At 43.7% G+C, this 12586-nt stretch overlaps 1 protein-coding gene across 3 annotated transcripts in view; it reads right to left on the reverse strand.

Moving 5' to 3' along the window:
* Positions 1-3244: 3244 nt before the first annotated feature.
* LOC133397333 (gastrula zinc finger protein XlCGF7.1-like) overlaps positions 3245-12586 on the reverse strand; it is a 9571-nt gene continuing 229 nt past the window's right edge. The window contains exons 1-3 of one of the 3 annotated variants that reach the window (XM_061668081.1): positions 12380-12586; positions 7983-8019; positions 3245-6975 (exon numbers count right to left, since the gene is read on the reverse strand). The exon at positions 12380-12586 is cut by the window's right edge and continues 229 nt beyond it. In XM_061668081.1, the coding sequence (XP_061524065.1) occupies positions 5921-6865 (945 nt within the window). In that variant the 5' untranslated portion in view covers positions 6866-6975; positions 7983-8019; positions 12380-12586 and the 3' untranslated portion in view covers positions 3245-5920. Of the gene's footprint in view, positions 8020-12379 lie in introns of all 3 variants that reach the window. The other 2 variants (XM_061668079.1, XM_061668080.1) reach the window with 2 other exon arrangements.

Consider the following 12586-nt stretch of genomic DNA (forward strand, 5'->3'; position numbering starts at 1 on the left):
TTAGGAACTGAGGACACTAATTGTTGAAGCCTTGTTGGTGAAATTCTTTCCCATTCTTGCTTGATGTACAGCTTCAGCTGTTCAACAGTCCGGGGTCTCCGTTGTCGAATTTTACGCTTCATAATACGCCACACATTTTCAATGGGAGACAGGTCTGGACTGCATGCAGGCCAGTCTAGTACCCACACTCTTTTACTACGAAGCCACGCTGTTGTAACATGTGCAGAATGTGGTTTGGCATCGTCTTGCTGAAATAAGCAGGGCCGTCCATGAAAAAGACGTTGCTTGGATGGCAGCATATGTTTCTCCAAAACCTGTATGTACCTTTCAGCATTAATGGTGCCTTCACAAATGTGTAAGTTACCCATGCCATTGGCACTAACACAGCCCCATACCATCACAGATGCTGGCTTTTGAACTTTGTGTCCATAACAGTCCGGATGGTTCTTTTCCTCTTTGGCCCGGAGGACACGACGGCCACAATTTCCAAAAACAATTTGAAATGTGGACTCAGAACACTTTTCCACTTTGCTTTGCATAGTAGAGTTTCAAGTTGTACTTCCGGATGTAGCGCCGAACTGTATTTACTGACATTGGTTTTCTGAAGTGTTCCTGAGCCCATGTGGTGATATCCTTTACACATTGATGTCGGTTTTTGATGCAGAACTGCCTGAGGGATCGAAGGTCACGGGCATTCAATGTTGCTTTTCGGCCTTGCCGCTTACATGCAGTGATTTCTCCAGATTCTCTGAACCTTTTGATGTTATTATGGAACATAGATGATGAAATCCCTAAATTCCTTGCAATTGTACGTTGAGGAACATTGTCCTTAAACTGTTTGACTATTTTCTCACGTACTTGTTCACAAAGAGGTGAACCTCGCCCCATCTTTGCTTGTGAATGACTGAGCAATTCAGGGAAGCTCCTTTTGCACCCAATCATGGCACCCACCTGTCCCATCTTTTTTGGCGACCAGTTCAGGGTGTACCCAGCCTCTCGCCCAGAGTTAGCTGGGATAGGCTCCAGCAGACCCACGACCCTAGTGAGGATAAGCGAAATGGAAAATTAATGAAGGATTTTTCACAACAGGTGTCATTTGAAAGGTGGGATACTGTACAGTGTGAAACAGGTGAAAAACTCAACATGATTTTGAGGCAATGAGAGCTAGTCAAAATCAGTGATGACCTCAAAAGTGAACCATCTGTTGGCAATGAAAATGATACTCAGACATTTTGAACCAAAATTATTCATTTTTTTGTCAAGCAGATTTTTCATACGGGGTGCCAGCTTTCAACTGGGTGAAAGAGTTCATTTCTAATGATCATTGCATGTAGAGACACAAATCTTACATTTACGAGACAGATTCTGATAGAGTAACAGTTTATTCAAACTGCAGATAATGCCAGTCATACTTCTAAAGCACATTGCCCCAAACCCTAAGAGAGGTTGAGAGGCTGACACATCGCAATGAGTTCATCTTAAAGGAATCCCAATCATTCTGTAAGACCCCTATCTCCCTGGTCTTGAGACGAGTTGGTGACCTAATGGCGACATAAGTCTCCGCTAGCTGTGGAAATGTCTTTGTGCCTCTTAAGAGTCTCCTGGAGACTAGCCGTGTCGCCAAGGAGTCGTACTGAAATTGAACAGCGGAGACCTTTTGGAGACTTTTGGGCTAAAATAAGAGCCAGCAGGAACTGAATTGGAATCACTTGTAATTGAATTTCTACACTTGAATAATTGCATTCAAAAACTGAATTTGAAAAACATCATTTGAACTTGTATTCTTTAATTAGAAGCATTCCTTTAAAAAACTGAATCTGAACAGGATCATTTAAAGTTGAATTTATTAGTTTGGAACTGAAGTCCAATTACAATAACTGAACATCAACACCGCCAGCGGACTCTGCAGTGCTCATTTTATGACGGATATATTTGGAAACTTTCACCAGAGACAACATGGCTTCGTGGGTAACTTGATGCAAGTGAATGGGGCAGTGCCGACTGTCGAACTAGGGTTAGGGTTCCTCCTATTGTCCCGATGTCGTCAGGCGCTGTTTTCAGCTGTGTCATATCATTAACAACCATCCATGACCATTGTAACCATTATAATCATAACCATTCAATTTTGAAGTTGAGCCTCCTCACGTGATTTTACATCGTACAAGCCATCACCCCTCAGTATTTTAGATTCCTTTTGGCGCATCCATTCGACACGCCCACAGCGTCGGAGAGCTGAGAGGTGGCCCTTATTATTCAATATTATATATAAACCTGATTTTATATACTGAGCGATTTGTTTTATTCATGCGAATTGGGCAGGCTTGTGAACATTACTCTTCTCTGTGGTGTGTCAAATTTACATGTTTTTTGGGCCTGCTTAGTGCTACTTTAAAGGCATTTCAGTTCTTTTCAATGGGGAAAAATGGATTTGAGATACAAATAAATTGAGATACTCTCACTCTTTGAAGAAATGTATTTGATTATGGATCACACTTTACAGTTTACCACGAAAAGTCAATGCTTCTTTACGGTCTAGTTCAATCAATCATTCATTTTACTTTATATGGACACCACTAAATTATTGGACAAGGCATGCCTTAATTTGTGGATTTTGGCACCACATTTATCGTTAGGAGATTTTTAGAAAACACAAAGACAACGTGAAAAAAAAATGTGGTAGGTAAAATACACAAATATAGATTTTTTTTTTTGTAAATCTGAATGATAGTCATTACTATTAAAATTAAACATTGACATTTTCAATGAAAGCTTCTTGATCACTGCGATTCTCACCAGCACACTTGTGTTTCTTCGCCCAATCTTTAGTAGAGAATCTTTGACCACAAAGTGAACAGGCAAAAGGTTTATCACCAGTGTGTCTTCTCATGTGTTGTTTGCTCTTACAAGCAAAGGTTTTCCGACACTGAGAACATTTCCATCGTTTGTTCACAGTGTGACTTGTTATATCACCTTCAGACTTTTTAATCATTATTATCTTCATCAGTGTGAGGAGTGTGATGTCATGTCGTCACGATCTGATCTCTGCTTGTGATACTCCACAGTACCCCAGCTTTGCAGTTTTTCCACTTAGGCCTTGTTGCCTGGGCCATTTTTTTTTTTTTGCTTTATGTTACGAGCATTTTGTTTTTGGAGGGTTTCCAATGGATTAAAGACATTTCCATTCTTTTTAATGGGGGAAATTGATTTGATATACAAGAAAATTGAGTCACCCTCGCTGTTTAAAGGAGTGTATTTTATTAACGATTACAAATACAGTTTACCACCAAAAGTCAAAGTTTCTTTCCAGTCTTATTTCAATCAATCATTCACTTATTTGATATTGACATAACTGAAACATTTGACAAAACATGCATTGCTCAAAGAAAGCATGGGTCTTCAAGGTCCATATTTCACAAACAAGTTCATTTTATGTATTGTTTCTTTGTAAGAAAATAAAACTGGTAGTCATTTCAAATGACAATACATTTTGGAGCAATTGGTAAAAAACTAATTCCCTTTCGAATGCCTCTTTTTCATCGCCAAAATCAAAAATTGAAAAGCACTGGCATACCTGATGTGGGAAAAGGAATGTACCATACTATCAAGTGGCAGTAATTAGTCAACTTCTAAGGAAATAAAAACAAATAAAAATACAATTTGCTTGAGTTTCCAAACACCACTTTGTTCAAGTTGGTATGATATCTTTTGTTGCTGTCCTATATCATTGCATCACATGAACACCTTGTACCCCAAAATTATGTTCAAACACTAATTTAATGTGCTGGAAAATCACAAATTTATGAGGGTGTCATCATTAAAATTATACAAACATGGCGGGCGAGTGCCACATCCTTGCAGGCCTCATGCATGAACCCAATAAAAGTGGCTTAATATCCAAAAAATGTCAACAATCATCACCAAAGTTTACACGGACATCTCTACTCAGGGCAGCTTCAACCTCTGAAAATATTACAACAATCAGCCCAATATTTTAGATTTTATGGATCAGGTAAGCTCAAATCAGATCAGCTGCAGTTTCAGGACAGGAGACCATCATGGGTCATCTGACGTTATGACGGCCACATCTGTCACACAATGCCGTCTACAGAAACGCCTTTGTGATCTATACATACATTTACACATATAGTGGGGCAAAAAAGTATTTAGTCAGCCACCAATTCTGCAAGTTCTCCCACTTAAAAAGATGAGAGGCTTATAATTTTCATCATAGGTATACCTCACCTATGAGAGACAAAATGAGGAAAAAGGAAAAAAAAATCAGCTTTTTAAAGAATTTATTGGCAAATTATGGTGGAAAATAAGTATTTGCTCACTGCCAACTAAGCAAGATTTCTGGCTCTCACAGACCTGTAACAACTTCTTTAAGAGGCTCCTCTGTCCTCCACTTGTTACCTGTATTCATGGCACCTATTTGAACTCGTTATCAGTATAAAAGACACCTGTCCACAACCTGAAACAGTCACACTCCAAGCGCCACTATGACCAAGACCAAAGTGCTGTCAAAGGACACCAGAAACAAAATTGTAGACCTGAACCAGGGCGGGAAGACTGAATCTGCAATAGGTAAGCAGCTTTGTGTGAAGAAATCCACTGTGGGAGCAATTATTTGAAAATGGTAGACATACAAGACCACTGATAATCTCCTACTGCTTAAGCCAGTAAATGTCAAGGCCCGTCTGACATTTGCTAGAGAGAATTTGGATGATCCAGAAGAGGATTGGGAGAATGTCATATGGTCAGATGAAACCAAAATAGAACTTTTTGGTAAAAACTCAACTTGTCGTTGAGTTTTCCTTCCACCAGCAGTGGCATTGAAGATGAAATCTGAACCTCTTTCCACCAACAATGGCATTGAAGAAGAAATGGTCTTTGATGGTGGTGGAAGATGGTCTTTCTGCATGACAATGATCCCAAACACGCCGCCCGGGCAATGAAGGAGTGGCTTCGGAAGAAGCATTTCCAAGTCCTGTAGTGTCCTAGTCAGTCTCCAGATCTCAACCCCATAGAAAATCTTTGGAGGGAGTTCAAAGTCTGTGTTGCCCAACGACAGCCCCAAAACATCACTGCTCTAGGGGAGATCTACATGGAGGAATGGGCCAAAATACCAGCAACAGTGTTTGAAAACTTACAGAAAATTTTTGACCTCTGTCATTGCCAACAAAGGGTATTGAGATGAGCTTTTGTTATTGACCAAATATTTATTTTCCACCATAATTTGCTAATAAATTATTTAAAAAGACAATCTGATTTTCTGGAGATTTTTTAACTCTCATTTTGTCTCTCATAGGGGAGGTATACCTATTATGAAAATTACAGGCCTCTCTCCTACTTAAATACTTTTTTGCCCCACTGTATACTATACATTTGTGGTGCCATCAATTCAAAATTGAGCCAACGTATGAGGAAATAAATCTGCAAGATTTACTTTATGTAGGATGACATCGTTATCTTTTCTCAAGGAGTCATTTGAATTTCACAATCACTATTTTTACTCATTATTATTTAAAAAAAAAATACACCCAGACTTTCAATGTGCAAAAATTACACCATGGAAAACAGAGGTTCAATGAGGAAATGTAATTGGCTCCTGCTGTGACATGTCCAAAATGTGGGTGGGCAAAAATCTGCCTGAAAATCAAATATTTTATCAGTAAATGATTCTAAAATGACGACAGTGTATTTTGGAGGGCTTTGTTTCTGTAGACATTTTTGAGTCCAGCACTATGGAATAAGTGCCCATGTTCTCACTTTTAACTAGTCCCTTGAAATTATTTTGGCACTAGTGTTAATTCTAAACACTCGCGGGGGTTTTAGAACCTATTTGGACAACAATAGTGTCGAACAGTTGGTACCCATAATACAAGAATTTAGATTTTTGCAAGTCAGTAGCAATTACTTTTTAGATTAAACGTACATTTTCACTAAAAGCTTCTTGATCACTGCTATTCTCACCAGCACACTTGTGTGTATTAGCCTGATACTTATAAGAGCATCTTTGGCCACAAACTGAGCAGGAAAAAGGTTTCTCACCACTGTGGCCTCTTGCGTGTATTTTTAAACTTCTCTTTTCAGAGAATTTTTGACCACAAACTGAGCAGGAATAAGGTTTCTCACCAGTGTGGGTTCTTGCGTGTTTATTTAAATCTGACTTCGCTGTGAATCTTTTACCACAAACTGAGCAGGAAAAAGGTTTCTCTCCAGTGTGTGTTCTGGTGTGTATTTCTAAATTTGCCTTTTTAGAGAATCTTTGACCACAATCTGAGCAGGAAAAAGGTTTCTCACCGGTGTGGAATCTTGTGTGTATTTTTAAGCTTCCCTTCACAGAGAACCTTTGACCACAAATTGAGCAGGAAAAAGGTTTCTCACCAGTGTGCAATCTTGTGTGTGTTTTTAAGCTTCCCTTCACAGAGAATCTTTGACCACAAAGTGAGCAGGAAAAAGGTTTCTCACCAGTGTGTGTTCTCCTGTGTTGTTTCAAACTACTCTTATTAGCAAATGTTTTCCCACACTGAGAACATTTCCATCGATTGTTGTCAGTTTGAAATGTCATATCAACTTCAGACTGTCCATCATCAGTGTGAGTAGAGTGCGACATCATGTCGTCACTATCTGATAGTGGCGCTAAGAGGCCGTCTAGTTGTGATCCTCCACAGTGGTCTCCATCACCTTCTGTTGTCATGTGTTGACTTGAGCTGCTGCCTGGAGGCTCCGCCCCTCTGCTCTCCTCACCTTGACCTTCATCTTCACTCTTTAAAGGAACACCAGTTGATGGAAACTTGCCGATATCCTCCTCCTCCTCTTCCTGTTTGATGTGGGGGTGTGCTTCTGCCTCCTCTTTTTTCATCAAAATGGGCTCCTCTTCCTTTTTTATGTGGACCACTTCGTCCTCCACTTCCTCTTTAATGTGAGGGGGCTCTGGCTCTTGCCGCTTAGTACGAAGATCTTCGATGATGTCTGCAAGACAAGAAGACAAACACATGGTTTGGTAAATCTTTTCTCATGTTGTGACTATGTGTATTATGTAGGGATCTCGTTTGTCGTCTCAAACGCACATGAATTAGGCTTGTTGTTATTGAACGTGGGAAATGTTTGTTGGTACACACACATCTTCACAGAAACTGATATAAGATGTGACACAGTCCATATATTCATCTAGACTGCCAGTTTCAAAGACACTCCAATCTGTGCAGTCTAAACAGTCTTGAAGTTCAAATTTTGCTTCATAAGTCCACTTCCTCACTGTTTTCACCACAGACACATTCAAGTTTTTTCTGTATGTTGGAATTAAGTGAATTAAGCAGTAATCAGACGAGCTCAGAGCTGCACGGGAGATAGCACTGTATGCGTCGTCATTTAGTGTGTTATAGCAGTGGTCTAGATTGTTGTTTTCCCTGGTAGGACAGTCAACGTGCTGCTTGTATTTTGTGAGTTCGTGGTTGAATTTAGCTTTGTTAAAGTCCCTAAGAATAATGAGGGGTGAATCTGGGTGCTTTTCATCAAGTTTGTTTACTTGTTCAGCGAGAGTTAGCAGTGTGACATTCCTTTTAGCTTGAGGAGACGAATATGAATGAAGCAAACTCGCCTACGGCGAGTAGAATCGCTTCCAGTTCAAAAACTGCGACTCCAAGTTCAGGCTACAGTATGTGTTAGCCCTGTGACGTCATCGTTGATATAGAAGCATATCGCACCGCCTTTTGTTTTCCCCGATAACTCTGTGAGGGAGTATGCCCGGCGTAGTTGGAACCCCAGAAGCATTACGCCGCCATCTGGGATGCGTTCACAAAGCCATGGCTCCGTGAAGCACAGGGCGGCGGAACGCCCAAAGTCTTTACTGGTCTTTGTGAGAAGATGGAGCTCGTCCATTTCTTTGTGTAGGGAGCGTAGATTTGTGATGTGAATCGACGGGATCGGCATTCGGAATCCTCTCTTACGGAGCTTGACCTGCACTCCAGCTCGCTTACCTCTGTGGCGTCGCCTTCACCTCCATGCCCCAAAAACCTGTGCAAATTTGTGAAAGTTGGTGAAAGAAAGTCCGGGATAGACTCCCTAATGTTTAGCCCTTCCCTTGTGTAAGTGAGTCGCGTAATGTCTCCAAAGATGAACGAAAAACACAAAAACAGACGAGAGAGCACGGAACCGAGGAGACCACACAGTTAGGCGCCATCTCGTGTTGTTTTATACATTTGACCAAAAATTTTTTGAGAAAACGGTTCAGCAACTGAAACCATCAAGGAGCTGTCGTGATTCATTCCCATCTTAATTTTTCAAAACTTGCAAAGTCTGTGCTAGCTGATTTGCAGCAAATAATCATTTGCTCACTTCGGTCAGTTGAGTTTCCTAAAGCTCTTAAAGTAGTTCCCAGTAAGCCTTTTCTAAAAAATCGAACACTGGACGCTTCCATGTTAGCGAGCTATAGACCCATCACAAATCTCCATTTCATAACCAAATTGTTGAGAAAGTTATTTTTAATCAACTCAATTTTCTTGAACTTAAATTGACTAAAATTTTAAATCAGGTTTCCAAACTCTTCACAGTACAGAATCTGCTCTTATCAAAGTGCTAAATGATATAAGGTTGAATACTGACTCGGGAAAGGTGTCAATTCTGGTCGTGTTGGATCTCAGTGCGGTTTCCACAGGACCCCCCGAGGGACACGGTCGAACGCCTTCTCCAAGTCCACACAACACATGTAGACTGGTTGGGCGAACTCCCATACACCCTCGAGGACCCTGCCAAGGGTGTAGAGCTGGTCCACTGTTCCACGGCCAGGACGAAAACCACACTGCTCCTCCTGAATCTGAGATTCATCTTCCCGACGGACCCTCCTCCCCAGCACCCCTGAATAGACCTTAGCAGGGAGGCTGAGGAGTGTGATCCCCCTGTAGTTGTAACACACCCTCCGGTCCCCCTTCTTAAAAAGTGGGACCACCACCCCAGTCTGTCAATCCAGAGGCACTGTCCCCGATGTCCACGCGATGTTGCAGACGCGTGTCAACCAGGACAGCCCTACAACATCCAGAGGAACTCCGGGCGAATCTCATCCACCCCCGGGGCCTTGCCACCAAGGAGCTTTTTAACCACCTCGGTGACCTCAACCCCAGAGATAGGAGAGCCCGCCTCAGAGAACCCAGACTCTACTCCCTCATGGGAAGGCGTGTCGGTGGAATTGAGGAGGTCTTCGAAGTATTCTCCCCACCGGCTCACAACGTCCCGAGTCGAGGTCAGCAGCGCCCCATCCCCACTATACACAGTGTCGATGGTGCACTGCTTCCCCCTCCTGAGACGCCGGATGGTGGACCAGAATTTCCTCGAAGCCGTCTGGAAGTCTCTCTCCATGGCCTCACCGAACTCCTCCCATGCCCGAGTTTTTGCTTCAGCGACCACCAAAGCTGCATTCCGCTTGGCCATCCGGTACCCATCAGCTGTCTCAGGAGTCCCACATGCCAAAAAATCCCGATAGGACTCCTTCTTCAGCTTGACAGCGTCCCTCACCGTTGGTGTCCACCAACGGGTTCAGGGATTGCCGCCACGACAGGCACCAACCACCTTACGGCCACAGCTCCGGTCGGCCACCTCAGCAACGGAGGCGGGGAACATGGTCCACTCGGACTCGATGTCCCCCGCCTCCCCTGGAACATGAGCAAAGTTCTGTCGGAGGTGGGAGTTGAAACTTCTTCTGACAGGGGATTCCGCCAGAAGTTCCAGCAGACCCTCACAATACGTTTGGGCCTGCCACGTCGGACCGGCATCTTCCCCCACCATCGGAGCCAACTCACCACCAGGTGGTGATCAGTTGACAGCGCCGCCCCTCTCTTTACCAGAGTGTCAAAGACATGCGGCCGCAAGTCTGATGAGACGACCAGAAAGTCGATCATCGAACTGCGACCTAGGGTGTCCTGGTGCCAAGTGCACGTGTGGACACCCTTATACTTGAACATGGTGTTTGTTATGGACAATCCGTGATGAGCATAGAAGTCCAATAACAGAACACCGCTCGGGTTCTGATCGGAGGGGGGGGGGGGCGGGGAGCGTTCCTCCCAATCAGGCCCTTCCGTTGAAGTCCCCCAGCAGAACAATGGAGTCCCCAGCGGGAGCGCTCTCCAGCACCCCCTCCAAGGACTCCAAAAAGGGTGGGTACTCTGAACTGCTGTTTGGTGCATAGGCACAAACAACAGTCAGGACCCGTCCCCCCACCCGAAGGCGGAGGGTGGCTAACCTCTCGTCCACCGGGGTGAACCCCAACGTACAGGCGCCGAGCCGGGGGGAAATAAGTATACCCACACCTGCTCGGCGCCTCTCACCGTGGGCAACTCCAGAGTGGAAGAGAGTCCAACCCCTCTCGAGAGGACTGGTACCAGAGCCCAAGCTGTGCGTGGAGGCAAGTCCGACTATATCTAGTCGGAAATTCTCGACCTCACACACCAGCTCGGGCTCCTTCCCTGCCAGAGGTGACATTCCACGTCCCTAGAGCCAGCTCCTGTAGCCTGGGATCGGATCACCAAGGTCCCCGCCTTCGGGCCACCGCCCAGCTCGCACTGCACCCAACCCCTATGGCCCCTCCCACAGGTGGTGAGCCCATGGGAAGGGGGACCCACGTTACCCTTTCGGGCTGTGCCCAGCCGGGCCCCATGGGTGCAGGCGCTACGAGGCGCTCGCCTTTGAGCCCCACCTCCGGGCCTGGCTCCAGAGTGGGGCCCCGGTGACCCGCGTCCGGGCAAGGGAAACCTGAATCCATCTATTGTACTCGTCATAGGGATTTTTGGAGCAGCGCTTTGTCTTTGCTATGGGTGACCCTGCCAGGGGCATAAAGCCCCAGAAAACTTAGCTCCTAGGATCATTGGGGCACACAAACCCCTCCACCACGATAAGGTGACGGCTCAAGGAGGGGGTCAACTATTGTTATGGTCAAAAACCATAACAATTGGTCAACTATTGTTATGGTCAAAAAAGAACAAAAATGGTGGTGGTGGTCAACGGTGCTCGAGAGAAGACGCTCATTCAAGGTTTGCTTGAGCTATATGTTCACATACCTTTAATACAATACAGCTCACAAGCAGCCAACAAAACGTTATGTAGCCTAGCAAGCTAGTGCTAGCACCAACGGGTATACGTAAACATGCCGGCGTTATGTTGAATTGTACTCTAAGGTTTTGTACGTGTGAAGTAATTTAATAACACTAATTTAATTACAGTAAGGTAGCACCCATTATTTCTGTCATGTAATGTTGGTTTGACCTGACTGATGAGAATACATGACCTGAATAGAAAATATTTTTGAAGATACTTCGTATACAGTACACTTTACACCAATCTGATCGGCCTGATCTGTATCGGCTGACAATTAGCATTTTATGCTGATCGGCTTTTATATCATAATTCGCCAATATGATCGGCTCTGCAAAAGACATTTACTCTGCGTCGCCATTGTGTACAGTATATTTGAATCCAAAAGCTCGTTTATACATACAGATATACAGGACGACGTCAAAAGACACGCGACAAGGCTGAAAATAAACTGGCTTTGGGATTCAAATATACTGTGCACGATGGCGACGCGGAGTATATGTCTTTTGCAGAGCCGATCATATCGGCGAATTATGACATTAAAGCCGATCAGCATAAAATGCTAATTATCGGCCGATACCGATAGGGCCGATAAAATCGGTGTAAAGTCTAATTTAAATAGAACACTGCTCCATCTTGTGATCGGACCTTAGTTTAGGGGGCAATCACTTTTTCACACAGAACCATGAAGGTTTTGATTTTTTTTTTTTTATCTCCCTTAATAATAAAAAGCGTCATTTAAAAACTGCATTTTGTGTTTACTTGTGTTGTCTTTGGCTTATATTTAAATTTGATTGATGATGAGAAAGATGTGTGACAAACATACACACACAAGACAAAGATAAATCAGCAAGCGGACAAACACTTTTCACACCACTGTCGGTGAAATGAATTCTCCAAATTGTCCTTGGGTGTGAATGTGAGAATACGAATGGGTGTTCGACTGTATGTGCCCTGCGACTGGTTGGCGACCAGTCCAGGGTGTACCCCACCTCTTGCCAGAAGTCAGCTCGGTTAGGCTCCAACACACCCGCGACCCTAATCAGGATATGCGCTGTAGAAAATTAATGGGTGGTTTGTATGCTCGTGAAACCTCGAGAAATTAAGCTTTTTCAAGAACTGGGAGGAATTGTATGAAAATCGTCAACACTGCACGAGATTTCATTTGGCCATCACGATGTGACAAAGTTATTTTACAAATTATATTCAAATATAAACACTGGGGTATTTTTTTATTTTAACAATAGAAAGCAGTAAGTAACGAGACAAGTGCGAGTAGAATAAAAGTACAAACCTGCTCTGGGAAACACAACACGAGCCTGTATGCGAACAGCGTCCAGAAGTTGACGTTGTGGCTCGTCCTCCTCTTTCGTTCCAGAAAGTTCCTCATCGTCCTTTACTGTCATTCTTGCATGCATTTTCGTACGGTAATCACAACACTTTCACAGGCGTTCTCTCATTTGCGATGCGTTGCTGACAAACGCGTCTCTTTGTTAGCGGC

Source organism: Phycodurus eques, chromosome 22 (assembly GCF_024500275.1).
Source record: "Phycodurus eques isolate BA_2022a chromosome 22, UOR_Pequ_1.1, whole genome shotgun sequence".
Taxonomy (NCBI): domain Eukaryota; kingdom Metazoa; phylum Chordata; class Actinopteri; order Syngnathiformes; family Syngnathidae; genus Phycodurus; species Phycodurus eques.